This window comes from Osmia bicornis, chromosome 12, assembly GCF_907164935.1.
Source record: "Osmia bicornis bicornis chromosome 12, iOsmBic2.1, whole genome shotgun sequence".
NCBI classification, from domain to species: Eukaryota; Metazoa; Arthropoda; class Insecta; order Hymenoptera; family Megachilidae; genus Osmia; species Osmia bicornis.
In genome coordinates, this window is record NC_060227.1 from 453,247 (window position 1) to 479,301 (window position 26,055).

Sequence of the window (26,055 nt, forward strand, 5' to 3'; positions counted from 1 at the left end):
TCGCCGCGCCGCGCCGCGCCGTCGTGATTTTATCAATTTTCAACCGTACCGAAACTGCCGTCAAATGTTTGCGATACAAGATAAAGAATGTCGAACGATCTCCGTTACAAGAACGTTTAGAATGTCGAGATAATAGTACCGGCTGTTTTCCAAGTCAGAGCAGAAAGAAGAGAATGGTCGTCTCGACGAGCACTTCTCGAAGCGGTTCGATTCGTTTGACTTTGTGTAAGATTCGGGGTAGACGTCGAATGGGGGTGTATTCGAGTGGAAGAAAGTAAAATGAAGAACGAAGATAATTGGTGGGAAGGATGGATTAAATTGTGAGGAGAAATTTTATTTGCCAACAGCTCGATTTCATTTTCCCTCTCCTCGAAAAGGGGACAAATTACTCGGCTATGACATTATTATTATATTGTACATCGCGTACTTGATATTTCTGCCCTTTCTCCGTTTCTTACTTGCATCGAAACGAGGATAATTGAATAATCAGGATTTCTTGTAAAATATCCGGTCTGAAGGTACCAAGATAACGAAGCTCTGGTTTTCGTCAGTTCGGAGTTAGTTGAGAAGCGATCACACGGTTCGGTAACCGAGTCGATTTGCCGTAAGAAAATAATATATTCGTAAGACAGAAAGTTAAGTCTTGCGGGGCTGCGAGTAAGAGGAGGAGGAGGAAGGGTGGTGGTTGAAAGTTTGAGGTGGCGAAGTTCTCGGTGTGGTTCACGATTAAAATTCGCGGCCTTCTCTCCGAGAGGGTCGTAGAAGGAGCCGACATTCGAGGGCAGGGGCAAAGTTTAAGCCACTTCGGTTAAGCCACCTATTATTCCATCGAAGACGAAGCCGACCCCCAACTTTTCCCTAGACTTCGTTAAAACTCTCGCGGAAGAAATTTGAATATTAGCAGTGAGAGTACGGGGGTGTTGGCCTCCAGTTTCATTGGATTAAACAGGATACGTTGGCCGTCGAGCGATTCCAGTGATTTTAACCATTTCTTTTTCCTCGCGAGAATCTGTCAGCTGTTTAGCAAGAGCGGTCTTGCTTACTGAATTGCAAATAATTTTATTAAACACTTGAAAGCTTGTCCATTACAAAGGAGTTTATCGGAAATTTCTCTTTCCATATACACACCACTGTATTCTCTTCTTTCACTGATTAAGACAGTGCTGTAGCTTGTCCTTCGTCGATCTCTTCTTTACCTTGGTAATTGACTTGAAACGAGTTCTCCATCAGAGCAGACTTGACTTTAGGGAAAGGACAAGAAGTCTCATGGGGGTGGATCCGGTGAACAGGAAGAGCGTTTCGGTAGCTGTTTCGTCCAATTTATCTAGAAACTTCAAATTGATACGTGGCTCGATCCTGAAAGCGATCATTTTGAGTTTAGAAAAGAGCTAAGAGGTCAACATTTCCCGCGTGAAAGAAATTCGAGTGTGGAGCAACAGAAATCGGCTCCGGTGAACTTTTACGCGGAAGAAAGAAGAAAGTTGAAAATTACCGAATCTCGAGTATGCTCGACGAGCTTTTTCCAGCGAACATTAGCCTGGTTGGCTTGTATGCTCGTCGAGCAAAAAGGAATGTACGATTTTATGAATTCTCGGCCGTTTCATCTTCCTCCTTTCCTCACTGTTTTTTTCTATCGTCGAAACACTAGCGGAAAGTGCAATCAACCCCTTGATCCGAGGCTCGGAAAGGGTGTATCTTTGAAAATTGTTTTTTCTTTTCTTTTTTTTTTTCGAAGAAATAATTCCGTCGAGCTTGCTGCCGAAAATCCTTGGATGTTTTATTTTACTTGCGGGAAAAATGTGCCCGAAACTTCCGGTCGCGTATCGCGGGAAGAAATACGATTGTTTTCAACAGATATACATCGTGAAGGCACGTGAATTGCCACAAATATATATCCGCCATCGTATCTGCTTGGCAAGGGAGGCTCTATCGCAGATACATATATTAAAGGAAACTTTTTCAAAGAGTTTTCACACAAATCTCGCGAATCGCCGAGATCGTCCAACACATTGGACCTCGGGCCGATGCGGCTCGCGCGAAATTGAATTGCAAAACTTTTCTAGCCGTTCTCCTCGCGACAGGAACTTTAATATCAAGACGTAGCAACCCCGATACCACGCTGACACCTTAATGCTACCCATCGATTCGGATCCACGAATACGTGCTTCAAACTTTCTTCACTGGCGAATTGCAAAGCACGCGAACCATCGTACAAACGTACAGTGTTAACATTATACTTTATATCTTCCTCGCATTCTGTTCAATATGTTAATTTGCGAGTTACAGGACTTTTCTTACGTCCTTGTTTGTCGCGATTGAGCCTGTACTCGGGAACCCTTTCTTTTTCCACCGTCTTTTTGTTGTCAACCAAGGAGAGGAAATGAAAAAAACTCGCTCGATCACTTCGTAATTAATAGGTACGTTCGTTGAAACGGTTCTCGTTCCTGTACGTACGATAGTAACTTTGTTATTTGGACAAAATAAGCGATTGCAATGTTAATTCGAGTCGGTAATAACAGTAATAAGGATACTCGATCGTTGCAGAAAATATGCATAAAAATAGCGAATGCTAGATGCGTAAAGGGTAGTTCATATTAATTGCAATTCATTTATCGCTACCCGACGTTTCTGTGTTTCTTGTTCGTTCGGGTAATCGGCCATTCGGCTTCTCAGCCAGGGCAGAAAGCTTTTGTAACGTTCTGTTCTCTGCCAGAACACTGGCGACTGTTCCATTCGTTCCATGGAATAATACTTCCATTCTACGAAATTCTTTTCACGACACTTCATTGTCTATTCTTTGAAAATTCCAATTTCCAGCAACGTAACGAACTTGTAATGTTTCGTAATGTTACGAAAAACATTAGTACGTAGGTGGTGTTAGATTAATTGGATGTAAACGCTGAGCTGGATCGAAGGTCTAACAGGAAGCTATCAAATTAGTCGGTCGTTCAACAGTTGGACGCACAGCGTTAATTGCAAGCTGCGACTCGATACCTGGTCAATTAGTTTTATAAGTTGTGTCGAGGCAGGCGCATCGAACCGACGAGATAGTACACGTACATAGTATGCGCGTCAACCTATAGCTATACGATGCACGCCACAATAGACACCGAAACGAGATTACCGACGAGAGGATGCGCTCACGGTCCATTAGCTACGATTCAATTACACTCGTCCCTTATACAATGGAAATTCAAGGTGCATCTTGAACAGACGTTCCGCGAGTCAGGAAAAACACTGACTCTCGTGCGTGTTGATTTGCTTGGTAAAAAAATTAAAATACCGCGACGAAACGAAAATTTCAAACGAAATTGAAGAAAATTTTTGCACGCGAAAATCATGTAAACTTTCCAAGGAACACGAACGAAGACACGAACATTTTTCTTCTGCCTCACCGTCGACCATTTTTGCTCTCCTTTTTCCATTTCCTTTAGGTTCCACTATTCCAAACCATAACACGGATATCATTTCTGCAAGAGTACATTTCCACTGAAAATCCTCAGGATGGAAAACGCGATATACCGAGAGAAATCGAATGTACGTACATATGTATACACGCGGGGCGGTGGGTTACCTAACGTTAGAATTTAAACTGTCTTCGTTGATTTTGTTCGCACAAGAAAATTATTCTTTGACTGTTTTCTTTTAAATTGTAATATATTTTACTCTACGCATATTGCACGTTCAGCCTTTGAGCTTTGAAAACGTACAACCAACCATGCTTCAACATCGTATATCAACTGGAAAAGCCATACTTGAAATATTTTTCCCCTTGTTAAACTTTGCAAATTTATCTTCAACAAAAATACCCAACTTTTTCGAAATAAAAAGATTAAAGGCTCGTTCGAGTATGACTGCTCGTATTTCCTGTGTGTACCTCTTACGTTAAACTCGCCGACGTCGTGCATTCAAATATTCCTTCCGTTCCTGACCTATCTGTCTGCAACTGGACAGACCTTCCGTGTTCGGAGATTACATTGAAATGCAACGCATTCCTACGAACTGCATACTCTCAGGCATCTCGATTCTGCGAACAATTTTCAAATACCGCGCTCTCGTGTTTGCAAATACACCAAGACGAGTTTGCAACGTTTCGGCAGAATTGAAATTCTTCAACGCTTCTTGTCCTTTCTCTTAAACACTGTTGAAAATTTAGATTAAATTTAGTTAATTGTTTACTAGAGTTTTCTACTTTGGAATTTTAATACTTTCCAAAATTTTGTTTTTAAAGGTATAATAGTGTTCTGCAAGCTTTTGAAGATACTCGTAATCGTTACACTATAGTTATAACTGTGTTTTCTGAAATCACATTCGTTTATAATATATCAATGATTAATTGATATGTTATTGATCTTACGATTAATCAAAAGTATTTTTAAATCATGCCGCTCTTTCGTTGAGCGCTGCGTACGTTCAATTTTCATTCTTATCGTCAGATAGCGTTCTGTGTAGTCTCGTTGGTGGAGGCGCTCAGCTCAGCTCAGCTCAGCTCAGCTCAGCTCAGCTGTAGGAGACACAAATAAGTAGTGAAAATTAGAAAATTAGATTGCTGTTACATAAATATCATGTAAAGTTGTTGTAACAGGAGATTTTAATAACACACGTGAGTCTTCTGCCGATATTTGAACATCGTGTTGATGCATATGGTGTTCATAATTGTTATTTACTTGGTAGTCACCTAACCTAATTCAGTTTAACCTGATATTGGTATCCTTTAGGAAATGGCAAATCGTACAAATTTTCTATTAACGTTTACACGGAGTTATCGACAGTATACAAAATCATGGCTCCCGGATGCTGTTCAATACGAAAAGGTTAAATATCATCCACGGTAAGAGAAAAGGAAATGGTGCTTTCGTAGTTCTCGAGGTTAGGTTATATCGATATAGGAAATATACTTGTTTATTTCAGTAAAAAGGATCACGTGGATCCTCCGATCGTACCGTCGAAAGTTTTAATGGTTCACAGAGTGAAGCCTTTCAAGGGAAATCCTTATTGGGAAAAAGATATTCTTTCGCAACTGGGATTCGAAGAACGCGTAAAGCAGCCGGTATTTGTAAAGAATACGCCAGAGATGTGCGCTATACTTTGGAAAGTAAAACATTTAGTGAAAATCGTTCCAGTACAATTACCCGAAAAATTACCAAACGTAGATGAGCTTACTGGAATATACATACACGAAAATGGAAAATTTTACACAACCGAGAAACTCGATCGTGGTCGCTACGAAGCTACTTTGCAGTTCATGAATTCTCCTAAGAGAATGAATTATTCCACTATAAAAGAGAAACTTCGGCTTTTATGGATTAAAGGAATACTTATTTAATGTAATGTATATTAAAATTCTTTATAGTACTGTTAGTTTCTTTTTTATAATATTGTTGGGCATTGTTATAAAATGAAAGAACAATCGCTGAACAAATAATATACTTTATTTGTATGTCGATTACAGCCATACGGCTATGTTGCAACCTACCAACAGTAATGTTAAAATTCCAGTGGTTTTTTTTACAATTTTTCGTTTTGTATTTTGGAGCAAGATCTATCATCGTGGAAGATGAGTGCCGCTTTGGGTCAGTCGTGCGGACCTACTTAAATACGGTGTCCGAGAGAAACGAAAGAAACTTTCTAAATTTAAATGAGCGAGACTAGATCGACGAACAGTCTTACGCGGCAAACGAAACATCTTAAACCTATATCTCAGAGACGTTTCACACTAGGCCGTGTTTCGTATCCTTTGGAAACTGGACTGATTTCATTAATAACCGACAAGCACGCTACGATATTAACACTCGATTCTTGCGTTCTGGAACTTGTTTAATCGGCTAACCGTACCCGACAAAAGTACTGCGTTTACTTTGAAACCGTGTATACGGTACGAAGAAATAGTCTAGTTTGAAAATCGTGAACCTAATCTCGTATCGTTACGCTAGATTCTATGAAAAGAAATCCGAGCTTCGTACATGGTTAAGTAGAATCGAAAAAAGACTCGAGTAACGCGAATACTGGAAAGTCTAGATAACAAACGTTGCGCGCGTTTACGAAGAATTTGTTCGCCTTCTACTCCGAAGTTTCCAAAATCGTCTGTCCCGGGACGTGTGATGTATAGAAATGGTGTTTTGTGCTTTGGAACCTTTTTCGGGCATGTACATTCTCAAAAGTCTAGCGGCGCGTTCCTCTTGCGATCTGTCCGCGGCTTTGCCGCTTAAGAAACTAAGCAGCTTCATGCTGCGTCTTTTTATTCTTAATCGATTCAAAAAATTCTTCTCCGTTGTCTTGGACGGGCTACCATCGTTCTGATCTTCCGAATCTTCTTCGAGTTTCTTCGCTTTTCGCTGAAACAACTCGATCCGTTTTCTTCTTTCCTGTTGACCATCGACTCTTTTGTACTGATCATTTCTCGAGTCTGCCATGCTTTCCGTGCACGAGTACTCTTCGCTCCTCGCTCTCTCGGCTCCGATTCGTTCGGCGTTTTTACTGCTAGTCTCCTCCGCTCTTCTCACCAACGATTCCAGTTCCTTCAAACGATCAGCCTCTTTGGTGGAACTCTGCAAGGTGTCCGACGTGGCTGTCTCTGTCGCGTAACCATCCTCCACGTCGGACAGTTTTCTGTGAAGATTCACTATCTTCCTGCGAAACTCTTCGTCCTCCTGATTCAGCTTGGCAAAGACGCGATCCCTGTCGTTCGCATCGGAGCTCGAGCCGACGTTCTTCGACGCCGTGGTTTGCAACCGCTGTCACCACCATCCAACTTGATCCTTTCCGCTTCCAGACGAATCCTCCTCCTCTGGGAGCGGTTCCAATCTTCTTCTGCCGAGGAAACACCTCAACGAACCTAAACTTCCGCCACCGAGCAGCTGATCCATGTTCAGTTCCGGTAGATTACAGTCCTCGTTCTCGGACTCTTGATCCGGATCATCCTCTGTCGACAGGTTCAGGCCGTAGTTGTCCTCGCCGGATGCGACCGCGTTGCCTGCACCGTTTGGCGGCGGCTAGGGAAGTCAGGCACAGCTCGGGCTAGTGATTCTTTGCAAACAAAGGGCAAGCATTGTCTCATGCAGATGCGTGCGAAGCTTATCAGCTAACTTCTCTTCTAGCTCGATTTTCTCCGTTTTTCCTCTTTTCTTTCGGCTAGAAGGTACGGCCTTTTAGTTAAACAACATTAACACCTTGGGGTCCACGCTTCTCGCCAACTGGTAGATGGGTTCACCGGACCACAAAGTGTTAATCTTCAACTTTTACGCGAATCCCAAAGGTGCAAAATACCTTACCTTGTCTGATTGTCAGCGTATCGTGTAAGTAGTACAAGCAAGCTTTCGAGAAGGTGACAAGCAGCGAAGCTATCGAAGAAAAAAGGACTGGTACCGCGGCAAAGCGATTTTTCAATGTTCTCAAGGAATTCTTTCGATTTGCTCGATCGATCGATCGTGCACGAATTCCTACGTATGCGAGGTGTAACTAAAGGTTATAAAAGGAAATGTAGGTTCGCATTCAAAGGGGTTCAACGCCAGTACCTTCGAGCGTTATCGTATCTCGAGAAGGTATCTTTCATTACCGAACTAGCCGTGAAGCTTTCGTCGTCAGGACCGCCGGAAGTCGGAGTTCCCCAGATATCGTCCCCCGAGGTAGCTCCAGACGTCGTACCCTCTTCGTCGTTCGGGTCCAAGGAAAATTCTGTCCTCTCCGGAGGCACGGGTGGTTGAAGAAGATATCCCCCTACTCCTTCTCCGAGCTGTTCGAGCAGAGCCATTTTACTGACCACGTAGCTACTCGCTCTAGCCGTCCAAGCTCTCAAACCCGTAGGCGGAGACTCGGTTTCTCGATTGTCGTCGTCTCCTTGTTCCTCGAGCTCGTCGTCTTGGTCCAGACTGCTCATAGTGCCGAACCTTCTGAGAGCTCTGGAAAACGATTGCACGATTACCTACTTCTGAAACAGAGGAACCTGAACATCGTTGTTCCTCGCGAATTGTCACGAGTTCAGTTTCACCTATAAGGCGGTTCACCGTCACACTCGAGGTCGTCCTCGCTGCCATCCTCCGTGTTCCCGTCAGCTGGCGTGTAGCCTGGACTGTTTCTTCCGGGGCTGTCGTGCAGCCCGTTTCTCAGCCTGTGCCTGGTGCACAAATCGGGCGTGGGTGGCACGACCGAAATCTTTGGAGGCAACGGAGAGAACGGATCTCTGGTTAAAGGTGGTGTAGGGCAACCTGATCTGCAATTGAGACCAACGAGTTTAATCGTAGAACTTTTCATACCGTTCGATCGTTTGTGCTCTCTGCACTCGCCAACGCAGGAATCCACGTCTAACTATCCATCGAAACATACAGGATGTCCACAAAGGGGTTGGGAACAGATTGATACAGAATTTTTCTTACAAATTGTTAGATGACATCACTGATTTAGAAAGAAATCTGTGCGTTACCTGTGGCATCTTCTACAAATGTTGATCGAACCGGTTGAATTTTCCCTGGAAGAGGCGAAGCTACCGTTCTTTTTCGTCGTCACACTGTTGGACTTGACGGTACTGAGGCTCGCGCTGGAAGCGGTGCTTTGTTGCTCCACGTCGGAATTGACAACTTCCGCAACGGCTTCTTCCGCGGCCGTGTTTTCCTCCGTGTTCGACTCGTTGCCACCTTCTCTCGGAGCTCGCGCCGCCAGTTCTTCGGCCGTCCATTCCTCGATCGGATTCTCCTCGGAATCCGGTGGCGGGATTTGATGGGAGTTGCGCACCCATTGAGCCAAATGATTATTCTCCCTTGAATTCTTGATGATCGTGTCGATACTGTCCGTCGAGCGAGATTCCTTCTCCTCGTCCGGTTTCTGAGATTCCCTGGTGGTCTGTCGATGATTTTCGTAAAATAATTATCGTTAGAAGAAATTATCGTTCTCTCGACTCACCTGAGAACTTTCCGTAGGTTCTCTAACCGCGGTAAAATTGCCACCGGTAATCGGACTTTCTTCAGGACTGTCTTGACTCGGGGTTCCACCATAGCCTGTATTCACATAGATTCTAAAATACAACGAATTAGTGCAGACAAAGGAAACGCGACAGAGCTTCTTGCAGGCTCGTCGAGATCTGAGTTTATATGTATATCAGACGATTAAACGACTTACATCTGCCGTTGAAGAAGGTTGTGCCAAACAGCTTTCAATTCCGGAGTAGGAGCTCGCAACACCAGAACTCGTCTTCGATGACGACTGTGCGGGCTACAACCACCGCTGTTGGTCACCTCGAGATGACCGTTTTCCGCGTTCCCAGGCGGATTAATCGCGACCTGTAATCGAAATTCTGTCGGTCTTTTACGGACGGTAAAGCAAGCCTCGGCGATGTTCGATAGACGCAGTGGCTCCTCGGTCACGAACAGAACGCGATCCCTCGAAACGCGAGCAAACACCAGGAGGTCGGTGAGCAACAAGGCCCAGGATGGTTGTAGACGCGCTCGTCCCTCCACTTTTGCCAGTGCACCTCCGAACAGCCTGAAAGTGTTGAGTATCGTACAAACGTAGCGTCGTTATTCTCGCTTAACGTTTGCCTTTTATGTGTAAACACCTGGATACACACCATTGTCTTCCGGGCATAGCCAGAGTGAACGGTTTGCATCTCGCGAAAACGAGTCGCGATTCGACTTCTTGCAAGCTGAGCAAAGGCCTTCCGGTGTCGCGAGGTGGTTCCATAACGCCGGCGTTAGCCGTTGCTTCTCTGTAACCCTGAGCCAGGTCTCTGGCTTGTTGGCAGTTCCTTGGCGACGCCAGACCTAACAGTCTCGTCATCTCTCTACGATTTTCAAACGATTGAAACGCGGTTTCCGAGTTACAGAGGAACAAGGGTTACAGAAAGAAGGGACGAACCTGTAGTGTTCTAGAGGCAAAAGCAAGACGCCCGTCAGATCGGGACGTCTCTTATGAGGAACGGCTGGTTCGCAGACCAGCTTCGCGAAGGCGGTATTTCGTCTCAAAGCCACCAACAGACAGCAGGCGCGTTGTAATCCGCTTAGGTATCTCCTGTAGGCGGCGGTGATCCTCGGTACTCGGCACAGGTAGCTTTCTACCCCTCCGCCCTCGTCGCGAATCTCTTCGGAAAGTTTCAGCAGCTCGTCGAGATTTTGAAAGAGTATCAAGTAATCCGCGGCGGATAGGACGTCCCGTCTCTCGAGCATCGGTGCCATGAAACGCGTGTGACCGCTCTTCAGGATGCCCCAGTATCGCGTCTCGCGTACCGACAGTTCCTCTTCCGGCGGTGCATCCGGTGCGAGGTTTGGAAACACCTGAACGCGTTCACTCGCAAAAGTTCCAAGTTTACGCAATAGGGAACGTGCACGGAGTGTAGCGGCGCATGCAACGAGTCGGGTTCTCACGATGCGCGAAGGACAAGGAACAGGTGATAAAGGGTGAAATAAATGAACAGAATACGATAAATGCTTTGAAACAAAACTTGTTGAGCAACAGAAAAAAAAAGACAACCGTCAGATTACAAAACATAATAACCGTATCATAACTTAATCGTGTCCATTGACGAAAAGAAACGGGACACGCGCTATACACTTAGGCGTTTACATTAGGTTCGATAGACGTTTACGAGAAAAGAATTTACAGGAGTGTTGCGCGACATGCCGTGCGATGAAAAGTAAAATAAGCTCTGAAAAACGCATGCAGCGTGTCACGGCTCGCTAAACAGGATCCACGGTTTTCATTTCGGTTTCTCGCTTCTAACAGAAAATAAAAACGCGATACGTTGGTACAAACGAGACTCTACGAAAACGCGCATCGATCGAAAGGTCTGTCTAGACTTCCTGCTACTAAAGCTTGTCTTATACGACCGTCTGTTTAGTACCACTAACTCCGGAACAGCAAGAAATACTTACGATTTTAATAGATGATCGTGGCAAGTTTACTTCGCGTTCTTTCTAGTAGTTCAGATTTGTCGGCTTGGGACCATCGAACTACTCAAAGACGAGGCATCAAAGGAAGAAAAATATTGGAGCAATGCATCATATCGTATCTCGATCGATCAAAGATTTTTCCAAACAGTCTCGTTGATACTACATAGAAGAACTATGAAATTGGCAAGAAACGAAACTCGCGCGATCGAAGCCACGAACGGAGAACGATCCCAATGAAAAAGAAAAACAGTTGGAGCGAAGCGACAAACAGCTAGGCCGTTTCGTTCGTGATCGTGCAGTTTCGTAAATTGACGCAGGTAAATTGAAAAAAAGCGCGATCTGCTGGTTTCAGACCAAGACGCCTGTACCGACCTCGGCGTTAAACGCGACCGCGTGCTGTCCGCTGCCGATCGGTTGGTGCAGGCTAACGTTCATCGAGCTAGGCCGATGCATCGACGAATGAACGTTCCCCTTGCGATAAACCTCCAGGATCAGTTGATTGGTGGCAGCTTGGATCAATCCGAGGATCTCTTCCCGCGATCGGGTCACGACGTTCGTCGTGTCGACGAAGACAACGTGATCACCTGGTCTGAGACCGGATCGTTCCGCCGGACTGGCAGGGTCCACGCGTTCCACGCGGGGTGGTCTCCCCCAGGACAACGAGAAACCCCATGGAACCTAGGGGAAAAAGAAAATTTCTCGATCGAGCTTGTTGCAACCAATTCGACTACTACCACCCATGGCAGGGTAATCGTGAAATCAGCTAACCTGATTGGCTGCAGACTGTCTTATCAATCTCCTGGTGACGGTGCACGGTGTCCTACCACCCCTGGCTGTAAAACCAGGGTGCAGGGGCAAACCGGTCAGAGGATCGATAGGTTCCAATTCGAGATGCCTCAGATACGTCAAGTCCTCCGCTCCTGAATTATTATTATCTGGCTCTCCGTCCTTGGACAAGGGTGGCGAGACTCCGCAGTCTTGAGGCAAGCCTGCATAAGGAGTGCTCGCATTTCGACCGGTTCCTGCTTCGAGAGGATGCCATGTCGCTTCCTGAAAATTCGTCATCGTACGATTAAACGAACGTGCGTTCAACTCGGTGCGTTCAAACGAGCCGTGTCGATTACCTGCAAACGAATTTCTATTTGCCACTGAACGCGAACCGAAAACACGTCTGCAAGGTTAATTGACTTTGAGAAATTTTCGTAAACTAGCCCCGAGCCTGCTCTCTCCATCGCTTTAAACTTTAACAGAACATGAATATCTTCAACATAACACCGACCACGAAGAACACGGCACAGTAGATAGCCACCACGATCATGATTGATTTCACGGCTCGCGGAACAGAACGATTTCGATGAAATTGGCAAGATATTCCCAAGGCACCTGCCACTTTTCAACCAGATCAAAGCACAAGTGAATCTTTGCCGGATGACGTTCCACTGGCTAGTTTCGTAACGAGCTTAACCATGACCTTAAGCCAGGAAGACCTACGAGTGACGGTAAACAGCTGACAGACGGTTATCGCGCATCAAACTTCCTCGTCGCGAAAATTCTACCGTTTCGACGCTTGATAAGCATCTATCGTAATAGCCGGGGTCAAAAGTGAGTGTACCAAAGAAATAAAACGTCATAGTATTTACCTTATCCTGAGACAGAGGTAGAGGTAGAGTCATGCAGCCTAACAGTTCGCTACGTCTGAAACAAATGAAACGATAAATCAATCTTTAATAACAAAGTGCAGATACATATACATATAGGCGCGTATGTACATCAGCTGATAAAAGCAATCAATCGATCAAATATATGTAACACCGTTTACAAGTCGTTATTCGATCGATACGCGTTTACAAGCTAACCGAAAGTTAGTTTTCTATTTGCTCTTCATTACTACCCACTTTTGTTACCTGAACGGCAGCTTTTTCATTCCAGTATAGATACGAAATCAATTGCTTCCGTCTTTCTCCTAATATTTGCTTAAATTAACCCGAACAAATAGAGCACCCAACCGAGTCAACATTCGTTTACATCCTATTCCTGGACGAGAATTTTCAATTATTTACATTTCATCAATTTGTTAATATGCACACATAAATTATGATAATTTGGCATTTATATTATTTACTCGAAGTGAAATTAAAGCAGAGTCTGTTACTCTAGAAGAAGAGTATCGACGTCCAGCTAGTCTAGATAGGTCCACTGACCAGTTGTATTAGTACTATTTACATGGAAAGGTAGAAAGGAAAATTGTATAGGAGTTCGGTGTGGTTGCAGAGACGCGCGGATGTGACGAAGAGTGCACGTGGCGGGCTCGATGCGCATGCTTCCACGGAATCGATTCCCCTCCTACCGCGAGCAATCCGCGTTATATCCCAGAAATTCGTTTCACCGTTCTGATGGACCATCGCATCGTAACCCACGTGAAATTATCTCAACCCGAGACAGTCCCTTTTATCGACTGCTTCTCGTTATCGCGTTTGTCGGCGTTTGCATGCGAGACTGTCGCGTGCACTCGCTTTCATTTTCCGTCAACTGGAATGCTTCGCGAGTCTGCTCGATACCAGACACGAATCGTTTAAATCTCGTCTGCGAAACGCGAATGGTTTCATGAGAATATTGGAAACAGCGAAGGGGTTGTCTGGCGTTATCGTAACTTGCTTTGCACCGAAATTCTGTCGCGTGCAAACAAATCTCTTTCCTTTCTTTTTCTATCGATTATGATGAAGCTGGAAATGAAACATAGGAATCCTTTAAATCGTATCTATGAAACTTGTAAAGGTTCGTGAAGAATATTGGAAAGAGGGGAGGGGTTGTCTGACTTGTAACTCTTGGATTAACGAGACCTAGCCGTAGTTCTTGACCCCGATATCTTCTCCTCGGAGACAGCGCCTACTGCCGCGTTCCTTCATCGCGAAACCGCATCGATACAAATCGCCTACTTCTTTTTTCAAAAGTTTCCTCCCCTTTCTTGATAAAAGAAAAACGGGCACGTAGCCCTATGTTCTACTTATAAGTCCGCGAGACTAGTTTCTAACATAGTTACTTCTTATAGCATCCTAACAGTGTAAGAAAGTCCGGCAACTTTGGTGAATGTTTAAAATTAGATTCTTAATTGGCTGGTTTTTCGTAATTGGTCGAGGTCTTTTAAAGACACGCTGGTACTAATTATCGGTATCATTTATTCTTCTGAACCCTGCATGGATCGAGAAGCGTTAATTAGGATATTCTCTTCCTAAACTGTTAAGATCCAGATAGCTACCGCCTACGTTACAAACGTTCGGCAACATTCCGGCGATGCACGGAAAGTTAACTCTTGCGTGAGATTAGTATCTCGCGGCGTGTACGAAGCGGCACCGAAGCGGTACGATGTTGAAGTAACATAGAGAAAACGAGTCAAGGCAACGTTGAGGGAATTGAAAGCACGTTTCCAATGACAACGGAATCCTACTATCGCTATCCGATCGGCATGGCAGGGCAAGCTTTATTGGTATGTGACACGAGTCGTCGTGTACCGGAGAAGCCCCTCTTCTACGGGTTATTTTCTTTTTTCGAGCATGCTCACCTTGCGCGACGATCCCTGTGCCAGACAGCGATGTCCAGGGACGTGGGCTTGCCGCTGCAGTGGTTGTTGTTCACCGGGCAGGGCAGTATCAAGGTCTCGTGGAAGACGGGATTCGGCGTGGCCCTGTGCACCGCCGTCCTCTTCACCACTCCCTCGCCGCTCCCGTTCTTCAGGCTCGCTTTCACATACGCGTGAATAGGGCCCTCGTACGCTCTCCTAAGATCCTTGCACCTTATCACTGTGACAAACAGAAACGAGAATGTAGCGTTAAATCTTTTCTTCTCTCTTAAATCGTTCACGATCTAGCCGTCAACGGATGATTAAGCTTCCTTTCGATCGAGGATAGATATGCACACGTGCGAAAAGTACGGAATAAGCTTCGAATAAGCTTCTTTTCTGTTATGTCTGACCGATTCGTCGCACGCACTACGCGCACCGCCGACCGTCTGACCAATGCGGCACTCTTCTACTTGCTGCAACACGGATCGACTTCCCGAATTCGAACGCTTTTCTCCGTTCGTTCTCGATAACGAACCGTTCGAGAAAAAAAAAAACAATTCGAAGGAATTCAACGAACGAGCAACGGTGAACGGAAAATTTATCCAAGGGGGTTGCGTCCCGGTGTTTCGAAAGAGGGAAAGTTTAGGATCGGAGGAGACGGGAGAAGCGTAACTTTCGATGATTTTACGTTGGATTGTTTACGCAAGGATGTGTGTACCAGCTAGAATCAATGTTGGTAGGCCTACTAACCGGGAGCGAATTGCCAGGAGGGTCTGTGGGTTACTGGCACAGTCGTCTATCGCGGGGTGCCAACTGAAACACCCCCTCTTGTGGCACGTAACTGGCGCATGCCCTTTCGCGATTGCTTGCCAGGGACGTCTTGGCATCGCGAAAACCCTCGCGAATAGGTATACTTATCCGACCAAATATGTAACCCGATATTTCGCTCGAGAGAGATATCTTTTTTCCTCTCTAACGCGTTGATTGTCATCGCTAAAAATATTCCTCTTTGATACAATATATTGGAAATTTAACTTTTGAACCTGATACTTTGATTCGCCTAGTTAGGTTACTAGTACAGTTTTAATAATATTCCTTTTCTTTCTTGTTAATTATTTTTTATTCACCAATGACCTCGTGGCAATCAATGTGTTAAAAGTACGTAGGCGTGTTGCGAGCCGGTGCTTTTGTTTCCGTCGAGTTGCGGCTTGCTAAACGAGAGACGAGCACTTTATCACGTTCGATTTTATGCAACGGAACAACGATCGTGTATGTACATTCTTTGACAATGATTAACGCGTTCTCTACGACAAATCTGTTTACATTTATATTTAAAGTCACTTACCTCGGACGTGTATTTGTTCACCAACCACGGAGTACTCGATCTCGATCGATCCGTGGCAGTTCGGTTTCGGGAGTTCGCTTTCCGGGCTGAATTTAAGACATCTCCGTACAGTGGCGACCAACGGTGTTTCCGGTGTGTTCGACATCGAGTTTAAGAACGACTTGGAGCTCTGAAAGTCGTCGGTGAGGCTGGATTTTGGACTGTCCAGCTCCCAGGTACCGTTTTTCTTTCCAACCTCCTCCTTTTTACGATCCTCGTGACCCGAGAACAACACTTTCGGCGCGAACACGCACTTCTCGTCCAAAGTGGTGTCCAAGTCCGTCTCCAAGGCGAGTTTCTTCACATTTGGATTCACAGCCTCGACCAAAGTGTCCTGCGGTTTCTCGATTGTCGCGCTAGTCGACGGACTATGGCTCGACGAACGCCTCTTTGCTCGTTTCCCCTCGTAAATCTTCCCCGTGTCCTTCCGATGTCGTTTCCTTCGTATTCCTCGTTGCCTTTTCAAGGTAAATTCCCCGTCGAGCTCGTTGTTAGGGGAGGAGAACGCCCAGGACATGGGCGAAGGATCCTCCAAGAGTTGACTAGCCGAAGAGATGGAACTATCGTTGTGACACGCCGTTTCCTCATCATCTTCCTCTTCCCGTTCCATGATCGTCTCGTACGTGTGATCCGCTTGCGAAACGTTTTGCTCATCCTCGCGGCTACCCTCTAGCACCTTTTTTCGTTCCTCCACATCCCCCAGAAGAATTTCCGCCACCGTCTTCCCGCTGAAATTCACCTCCTGTTCCCTGAATACGAACGAGCTATTTGCAGTGCAATATTTTCAAGCAATTTCTGACATTCGCATAGAGATAGAAGGAAGGTACTGTTTCGAGAAAGTAAAGAACGACGCGAATTGGCAATAGCCTGCAATATTTTTCCCTCAACACCTTGTATATCTAAGTTAGCCCCTCGGGGTGAAACGTTCGCTCTTACCTGTTGAGGACTTCCGTCACTGTGTTGTCCATATTCTCAAACTTGGGTAGATCTTGGTCTATGGCCAGATTCGACAGTTTCCCAGCCAAAGGCGTCTGGTCGTGACCGTTTGTTTTCATAGAACTCGCGGCTGTAGCGTTCTTGCCGTGATAAGGCGTTTTGCAACGAGCGTGAATCTTGCTGATTCTCGCCAGTTTTGGCAGATACGAGATTTTCGTGCAATCCGCGAATTTTGACTTTAACTCCACGTTTTGAGAGTACAGTCTGTTCTTCGAGAGAGAAACAGTCTCGGCTTCCATCACGTCTTCCGGACTGGTAGCCATAGAAATTTGTTGGAAAAAGTCTGACACGTGCGACTGAAGGTTCGCCCTGGCCTCGTTCACGATATTCTGCGGTAGCTCGTTGTCGCTCTGAAACTTCTTTACTTTGCTCTTCATAAATAGCGTGGGATCGGTTGGTAGAGTGAGAGCGGTCGAACATTTGCTGCCGGCTGGTAGAAACGTTAACGGACCGATATCGGTGTCGACTCTCGGGGTGCTTTGATAAAAGCTCTCCGTGACAGATGACTTGTCCGCTTGCTGTGACATCGACTGACGTTTGTTTGCCCGCAGATTAGGCTTCGTAGCCTGAAAACAAACAATTAACCCCGTTTTTTTTTTTCCCCTGAAACGACACGATTCGAGAAAATTCTTTTACTCACTTGAAAATATGTCCGTAGGTCGCTGCCGTGGCTCCTGCATCTTCTACGACGAACCGGCGTGGTCCTGGCCAACGTGTTTTCGGCAGTTTGAGCAGGTATGTTACGAGTTTTGGTAGTAGCAGCGGGAGGCGTGTTGGACAAGTCTCGAAAAGGCCTGCGTGCCGCCTTGTTCAGGCTAGGCGGACCGTGAGGCGTCGAGCTGCTCGCCGACAACGATCTCGAAACCGTCCACTTCAGCATCTCTCTGCAGGCAGAAAGCAAACCCCCTAAGTAAGCGAAAACTCTCGCTTAAAACTTTATCGATTCGAGGCACAATTTACGTTGAAAAAGAAAAGGAAAGTCCGTGTTTTCTACAATTACGTAAGGTGCACGTGACGAAAGTAACAGGAAGCTTATCGTAACATCTAGCGTTTTAAAGGGACTGCTCGCCCGTATCGGTCGTACGTGTTCCCGAAAATAAGTGTCGGCTTCTAATTATGTAACAGGTCGAGGGCGGTGACAAAAAAGAAAAAGATGAGGACGAAAGAAATAGCAGAAAGGCGATGACGAAAGCAAAGGGTCGCACCTGTCACGGCATACGGGAAACAGCGAAACAGGTGAAACTCCAGTTCAGGTGGTTCACCTGAGTCTGTTTCACGAGTTAACACTTGCTTTGACTTAACAAACGGTTAAACGACTGGTCACGAAATTTCTATGTCCCGTGAGAAATAGAATATGGCGAAAATGCGCGAAGGGAAGAATGAAAGCGGTGATGCAAAGAAATCGTTTCACCCTGCGGTGCCGTAAATTCGTTGGTGCACGTAATCGTTGATTCGATTAGGACGATTGAATTTCGTTCCGTGATCACCAATTCGAATCACGATCCGCACTCTCTCCTCTCTCTTTGAAAAAATAACGGAACTTTATCCTTTCAGAATTTCGGTAAAAAGTTAAACGTTCCGCTGATACGATCCGAACAAAAGAAAATTGATCGATGCCATGTCTGATGAATACACGGGATGAGAAAGCAGTTCGCGTAGGGTTGCATTGTCATGCTGGTATAAGATACCCTTTCGGTTCGCGACTCCTGACATTATCATCTTTCATAAAAACACAAATTTTATATCTAACCACAGATAACGCATATCTTTCTTGTTATCTTTGAATTGCAAACAGGTCAATGGTATCAGCAGCAGCATTAACAGTAGCAGGAGCGGGAGCGGGAGCGGGAGCGAGAGCAGGTTTGTCCCTTTTAACGGTTCCTCGGAGGGGGTGAACGTGTTGCATTGTGAAGTAGGTATGAAAATGCGTTCATTTGCATACAAGCTGTTGCCATGCCGCACACGCACTTTTTCACGCGTGTTCACGTAGTTTCGAGTGAACCTCCGTCGGTGCACCAAGTGACTTGGTGTGTACGCACACGTACATTTTCGCGTGCGTATGTACATGCGTGTACTACACGGTAGCTTGTGAAACGGCATGGGCACCTGCCCATATGGTGGAAGTCGCGTAGCGTGCTTTCCATCTGGTCTGGCGAAGCACGAGAGCTCGATGGTTGTCGGTGTCGAAGCACCGTCAACGAGACGATTACTATCTACCTTTATTTCACCAGCCTTCCTTTAACGTATTCCCTATTCCTTTTTGCTACCCTTTCTCCAACATCCACCTCACCGTAACTGGCCTAATCACCGACTCTTAAAACCGATAAGATAAAACTAATCGAAAACGTTTTTTCTCGAATCTAGATTTTAGATTAATCAGTCAGTGATATTTAATTAACCTTCGTTAATTTGAAACGTATTCGCCAACTTCACGGAGCGCGCGTTTCACCCCAAATAATTAAAACACTGTGTGCGAGTTAAGCACGGATTAAAATGAATTTAAATGGAGTTAAAGAGGTCAGAGTTTGTGCACTTGCTTCCTTTCCCCGGTGATACACGCAGACCCCGAAAAGACCTCCTTCTTTTTCCCATTGCTGGCCATTTGTCGGCTGGAGATCGTTAGATGGAACGATAACGATCACAGGTGGACCACGGCTCCCCTTTTCTAAGCGTCGTCGTGCCGTGCACGCTAAAGATTTATCGTTGGCTAGTAGCTAATTATTGAATCGAGACCATACAGCTGGCGCCATGGCGTTTTTCTCCCCTACATTTTTTAACGCGAGTATCGTTTCGATAAATCTGTGCAAGTTTGATGGAAATTCTTTACGCTTATACACGATAAGAGATAGATGGGGGAGATTTTTGTCGAGAGTGTATGCAAATAGTTTAACCGAAAATTGTTGTCCCAGCGAAAGGGATAGATTGCAGGTGAGGACAACTCGGCAAGTTTGCGAGCGTGCTCGAAATCCATTGCTAGCGACACAAATCGTTGGCCATTATGCAAAGAGAACGCATACCATTTTCCGTTACCCGTTCTAGTCCAAGTACTGGTTGCCTCGAACATACCAAGCGTTTTAAAAGTTCCGCGCGTGTCGCTCGACTGGTTCTCTTCTTTTAACGCCCGAGCAATTTTTAAAAACGTATCGTTACCCAACCGCTTAGTACCATTTAATGGACGCGTTTTTAATGTACATTAAACACCCCAGATGAGGTCCATTAGACTCCCCGGGAAGTTTTCACGGCTTTTTCTGACGGTCGCTTTCACTCTCTGTTATTATACCAAACTGCGAGGATCGTAAAGTATTCGGAATCGTTTAAACACTTCGAAAAATGCATTCGTCGATCCATAAAGGTGTTTTCTCGCAACAAGTGTCAAACGACGACATTAAATTATTCCAGTCCCTCTCGTTTGCGTCTTCCGAATAGAACGCGGTCCATATCTGTCTCTTTTATGGCTTGTAAAATAGGCCGCGCGAGGACGACAATACACGATACGCTTTGGGATCGCGTCCCAAATAAAAAGGGGCCCTTTGCTCCCCCCTCGGCATCCTTCGGCTTTAATCCATTTCGGTACCCCTTCTTACGCTTCTGTCCGCGAAGAACGAGACAGGATCGAACGGAGTCCTTCAACCGAACAGAAGGAACAAAATAGAGCGACGGTTAAAAACCTTAACATGCTTGCAAGCACACCCGACAACCCCTTTTCTCTCTTTTTCTGCGTAATGTATGCCGTAAAAGTTGTTTTTAACGACTTTGCCAAGGTAGGTACGCTTCTCAAGGATGGGAATTAATCGAAGAATACCCACCCGTGTATCTTCCCCTTTTATCTACCTTCCCCTCTTCTTTCTTCCGTCGATTGAAAATCCCAAGTTCTTTAGCTTTGCAAAAAAAAAAAATCCTTTCAACAATCTATTCGAACGTATGCAAATATTCAAACGAGTTGCCTACCTCTTTTCTCATGATGTCAATAGAGAAATTGGTCTGCTGGCACCGTTTACGCGATTAATTCGCGTGAAACGCTGTGAATCATCGCGAAAACCAGCGGCACAATACGATTATTCACAGTTCGAAGACAAGAAAGAAGAAGCCATTAACGGTCTCGATTCGTCTCCTCGGGGGTTGTTTCTATGAGCGATCACGTAGAAAACAAGAAACACCAGGAAACTTGCCGCGAGTTTCGGCAGGCCCAGCCCCCTTTCGAAGCACCTAGGGAGATCTTTCTTCTATCTTGCAATTGGAGAGAGACTCGCGTTCCAGAAAGATAAGAAACAGTTGCCAGGAAAAGCTCCAGCTTTCCGAAACGAAAGATTATTCGTCAGCTGAGAAGGTAAGAGGTAGGAGAAGGGAGGGGGAGCAGGTGAGCACTTGGTACGTAATCCCTTTTGAAAACGTCGCAGACACACGCACAAGGAGTATACGGGCTGTGCCGTAGACCGCGAACGAGCGGCCCCTAAAAATAGTCTATTCATCGCAGCGAACAGCCTCCTTCCCTTCCCTTACCTTCCCTTACCTTACCTTACCTTATCCTACCCTTCGCCCTTCGTTTCCGCTTCTTCGGCTTGGCTTAGCCCAGAGACTTGGTTCTGATTTATATTGGATTGACCCTGGCCACCACCTTTCGGTTCGTGGCGTTTCTCTCGAAATGGTCCCGTGTCTGGTCGAGACGAGCAGACACGCACGAGCTAGCAAAGGGAGAAACGAGGGGGCTATCACAAGAGAGGACGATCAAACGCGCATTCATTGGTCCGATGTGCTCGATTTTCGGCAACAGAGAGGGATAGAAAAGCTGGAGAGGAAACGCGTCCTGAAGACACAGTCTCCGTACTATTTGGAGCACACCTGTCCCCCCGTTTTCTCCTCTCTCCTGTTTCGCATTCCCATGCTTGTCGTACCCTTCGCGAACGTACTTTTCGACGGGGGTGGATCGACTAGTTGGAACCTTAAAATCGTAATTGTGTTTCGCCTAAATTGAATGATCCTTTAGAATATTTAAATAGCTTGCAATCGAATAATAAACTCTGTTGGTGATTCGAAAGTCAGAAACGTGTGAGCAAGGTTATCGGTTAATGTTTGATCGAAATGAAACTGGGAATTTACAAATTGTAAAGAAAGTCGGGGGTACGTTTGGAGACTGCCTACCCTTTGCCAACGGGCTATGGACATTCAGGACGCGCCTCGAAAATAAGGCAGGAACAATGGAATGAAACGAGTCCTGGCGAACAAACGCCTGGCCATTTAAATAGAGGGATCCTCGAGAAAAGGTTCCTCGAGGTGGACCCACGGGGTCCTTCGAACTTGGACAGGAAAGTTTGTATAGGACCCGCGACTAGCCTTGCTGGCTCCTTCGTTACCAGTCCCTTTCAGTTTTTTCTCTCCCTCTTCTTCCCTTATCCTTTTCCCTTTTGACCTTCTTCTTCGAGTCTCTTTCTTTTCCCTCCTTTTGACAGATGTACCGAGCCACGCGTATTCACCTTCCTCTTTTTTTTTTTTTTTTTTTTTTTTTTTTTTCACTTCCACTACTTCGTCTTCTTTGCTCGTTCGCGGTCGTTTCAGCATCGACTCGTGCTACCGGATCGAGGAGTCTTACAATTAGACGAGCCTCTAACATCGCTTTTTAAAAAGCACTTGCCTTTGTTCGGACAACGAGCAAATTCAACGCTCGTAGCCTCGAGATAACCCCAACCCTTGCTGTTTCACGCTTTTATTCGCGACTCGAGTTTCTCACCCTTCTTTAACGTTTAACTTATCCGCATTGTGTTATTTTGCTCATTCTTTCGCGATGATAGAACGTACACGCGTCGATCGTGCACTGGACGCAACAAAATCTTTACCACCGTTTCAGAGTTCGTTTCTATCTTGAGAAAACAAAGCCAGGTACAGCCCCGCAACCCAACCCATTTTCCCCTACTTGTATACTTTTTTTCTTTCAAGGGATCCCAACAACCTGAAAGGATTTTCTAACCATTCGCAGGTCAGACATTTCTCGTGAGACTTAAACGGAGTAAAAATCAATCGTGGGCAGGTCGAAGGCGTTTCGCTCATTTTTTCCCTTCATCAGAGACATTGATCAATCGAAAAGAATGAATGAATTGCACGGTACCGGATGTAAAGATTGAGATGTAAAGATTGGCGCCATGAAAAGTGACAATAATCGACGAGCATTCGGGAAGGGTTCCTATCGATTCGAGTCATTAATAATTCAGAACCGTCTGAGATTCATGCGGTTACCAAAGTGGCTTCGATTGGTCCCTGCATGAATATCGATTGCCCGAATACACTGAATACTAACACATACGAATGAAACGTTACCATTTCTGACTGTAGCGAAAAAAGAGCGAGCCAGAATAAGATCGTCTTTATTTGAAGACGATCGGAAACGTTGAAATGAACGAAAATCGAAAGATTCCGAAAGGAATCGCTTGTTCGATTCAGAGCCGGCAGAAAAACAGGCTCTACTCACCGTGTGTGTGTGTGTGTGTGTGTGTGTCCTTGAGCCACAGGATTCGAGTTAGTACATCCAAAATGCGGGATCAGCGGTGTCAGTCACAAATTTTCAACGCACAGCTCGAAACGTCGTCGCGACACATAATCCGCGAACACGATCGCACTGTTTGAGAAAAGTAAAAAGGCACTGGAACACGGCACAGAGGTGTCGGGACGTGGCACTTCAACGGCTGCTTCTCTACTGACGTGGTAGGGTGAGGACCTGGGCCTTATGTAGGAAAGGGTCCCTAGGTGAGGCTACAAAACAGGAGAGACCGGCTCTCTCTTGCTCTATACTGTCTGTACTCTCTACCTATATCCCCACCCTGAACCAATCGTGACCTGACCATGCCAGCCACTCAAACTACACACTCCAACTCCATTCCACTCGCCCCAGGTGGACGCTCGATGATCTGCTGGTGGGTGTCTTGGGATTGCGAACCTTTCGAATGTTAGCTACCGATAACGGGATGCCGGGAAAGATTCTCGAGATAGAAGGATCCTTCCTTTGCCACAGTCACGACAGATTCTTGTCTCGTCCCTTTTCCATTGCTTACAAAAGTATCTTTCCCAAATTGTTAATTTTATAAATCGTTTGTCAGAACTTATAAAGTGGTACTTATACAAGTTCTCCCTACTTTGATGAACTCGCTAAGTCGCACCTTATCCCATTCACTTTATATATTTATATGGAGCTTATCAGTGGTACAACGTTAATCAAGCGAGGCAAAATGAGAGGGTGTATCGTTTGCATTAATTAGTCTATCGATGAAACGGAAATTTTTGCAAAAAATAAACTGGGATAAACCATTTCGTATGGTTGGCAAAGCGCGAGAACGGAAACGTTCCGAGGTTTCGAGTGGGCAGTTAGATTAGAATCAGAACGGTGTATGGTGTATAGAGTAGAAAATTCAGTACACGTTTCAGCGAGCAAGACTACTTGAAAACACATCTGTGCTCGTGCAGAAAGAGAAAGTCTAGTCACCGAAAGACCCAAGAGACAGCCGTCTAACTTCCTAGACCTAGACCAAACCCCGCGTGTCTCTGTTTACAAAGTGGTGGGCCTTTGGCGCGATTTCTAATCTCACGGTTGTTTCCTCCATAGAAAACCTTAAAGTTCGATCCCTTGTTGTTCAAGCGAGGCATATATCTCTCTCTTGCGGACACGTCCATCCATGTTGAAAGCCTTCCCTGGTCAGGACAGTCGATTTCTGAGGTATACCGCAAACGGCTCGTGTTCACACAACCTCGTTTAGCGTGCTACGAGAAATTACTTAATAAAGTAGAATAGCCGATCAATTACTTATTCTGCTGTATAATTTGCCATAGATACCCCACGAAAGATCAAAGTTCTTTGTCCGCTATAAATTGCTGACTTTAAAGTAGAAGCACAGCTTCTACTATGAATCTTTCACGAGGACCGGACAACTTTGTCGGCCGTTACTCTTGAAAGAAACAACCGTCTGTCGGTTGTACAAAGGTCTCGAGGCAATTCTTTTGTGCACTCCCCCGCACGTGCCAAGAAAGGACGCGGTACCCCTCTTTCTACCTCTTCTCTCTTCAAATGTACAAGGTTCAATTATGTATTAGAACGCGTTCGACTTACCTTCGAGCACGAACTTCTCGATCTTGACGGATTTATCGTTTCTTCGATCGAACGAATCTTCGTTCATCCTGACAGCTGCTGTCTTCCTAAAATCGAGAATCGGTACCTACGAATTTAATATCGCGAGGAATCGTACAAGTAGCCGAGGTTTCCAGCTTATAGAGTCATTTCACGGCTAGAATTCGCGTGGAAAGCGTTCCGCTTGCGTCTTCGTTTCTTCACGGCCGTGAAAGAAGCTGAGAGATTGGCGAACAAGTCGGCGAAGAAAGGCACAAAAGTGGAGAAACGTTGGAACGAAATTGGAAGCGTTTCACGGTCCTGTAGATGCGGGACAGCTGCGACTGTACGAGCTCGTGCGTAAGAGCTGATCGTGCAAGAGAGAATATCCCGAACAAAACGGTTTCATTACTACTGGCGAATTTCGATGCAAACACAAGGCCCCGTATGTCCCCGCTTATGATTACAGGCAGATCTTAAATGCAACGCGTACCCGCACTCGAGCCTCGAACAAAGAAATTTCAAGACAACGGACCTCTTGATTTTTCCAAAGTCAAAGAGTAACCTTACTTACAGGCACAGATATTCTCTTAACATTTTCATAAACATCATGCTGCATGTACGAAAATCTTTTTCTAACGATTTCGTTGTTCGATCCCTGAAAAAAGGAGGGAAAGAAATGTAGTTTATTGTCCTGTCTGTTCTACGATGCTGGATCGACGAAAAAAACCGCAAAAGGACACACGTTCCGACGAATCACCCTAGTTTTCCTTGAATTTTTCCGAAACGGAAGCGAAGGGTGCGTTCGCCAAATTAGAGCGGCACTCGATTGTTCGAAATCGCGGGACTGGAAACGATTCGGCGGGATCCTTTTTTCGAGAGTAGGCGAATGGGGTCCGAAGAAGGGAGATAGGTACTTCTCTATTTTCTCCTACTTCGCTTTCTTTCTTTCTCCTTCGAGCGTGGAACTGTTCGAAATTGAACTTTTTAAATTCCCACGTCTATCCATCTAGCAGTTCACTAAACGATATTCCGCCCTTTTGTCGTGAAAGTTTCGCAAAACACGTCTTTGTTTGCCCTTCTCGTTACCAAACTGATCCTTCACGAACCGGTGGAGATCGATCCGATAGAATTCATTCTTCGAAATTGATCT

The 26,055-nt window shown here is 45.5% G+C and overlaps 3 protein-coding genes across 5 annotated transcripts in view; 2 read left to right on the plus strand and 1 right to left on the minus strand.

Annotated features, from left to right (window-relative positions):
• Positions 1 to 26,055, plus strand: part of LOC114877590 (paired mesoderm homeobox protein 2-like) — a 64,362-nt gene that overhangs the window by 27,273 nt on the left and 11,034 nt on the right. The window contains exons 1-3 of one of the 3 annotated variants that reach the window (XM_029190360.2): positions 12,410 to 12,479; positions 17,475 to 17,551; positions 18,612 to 18,676. In XM_029190360.2, the coding sequence (XP_029046193.1) occupies positions 18,616 to 18,676 (61 nt within the window). In that variant the 5' untranslated portion in view covers positions 12,410 to 12,479; positions 17,475 to 17,551; positions 18,612 to 18,615. Of the gene's footprint in view, positions 1 to 12,409; positions 12,480 to 17,474; positions 17,552 to 18,611; positions 18,677 to 26,055 lie in introns of those variants that run through there. The other 2 variants (XM_029190359.2, XR_006829952.1) reach the window with 2 other exon arrangements.
• LOC114877591 (39S ribosomal protein L30, mitochondrial) lies at positions 4,472 to 5,355 on the plus strand. The gene is made up of 3 exons (XM_029190361.2): positions 4,472 to 4,603; positions 4,719 to 4,831; positions 4,912 to 5,355. Exons 2-3 carry the CDS (start codon positions 4,722 to 4,724, stop codon positions 5,324 to 5,326), a joined length of 525 nt encoding a protein of 174 aa, XP_029046194.1. The 5' UTR covers positions 4,472 to 4,603; positions 4,719 to 4,721; the 3' UTR covers positions 5,327 to 5,355.
• LOC114877586 lies at positions 5,415 to 17,762 on the minus strand. Its single transcript, XM_029190344.2, has 15 exons — positions 17,457 to 17,762; positions 16,757 to 17,382; positions 15,782 to 16,569; positions 14,437 to 14,674; positions 12,518 to 12,572; positions 11,646 to 11,927; positions 11,250 to 11,555; positions 9,847 to 10,262; positions 9,560 to 9,772; positions 9,112 to 9,474; positions 8,896 to 9,007; positions 8,420 to 8,835; positions 7,988 to 8,209; positions 7,556 to 7,898; positions 5,415 to 6,992 (listed from the first exon to the last, which is right to left on the minus strand). Exons 1-15 carry the CDS (start codon positions 17,694 to 17,696, stop codon positions 6,738 to 6,740), a joined length of 4,875 nt encoding a protein of 1,624 aa, XP_029046177.1. The 5' UTR covers positions 17,697 to 17,762; the 3' UTR covers positions 5,415 to 6,737.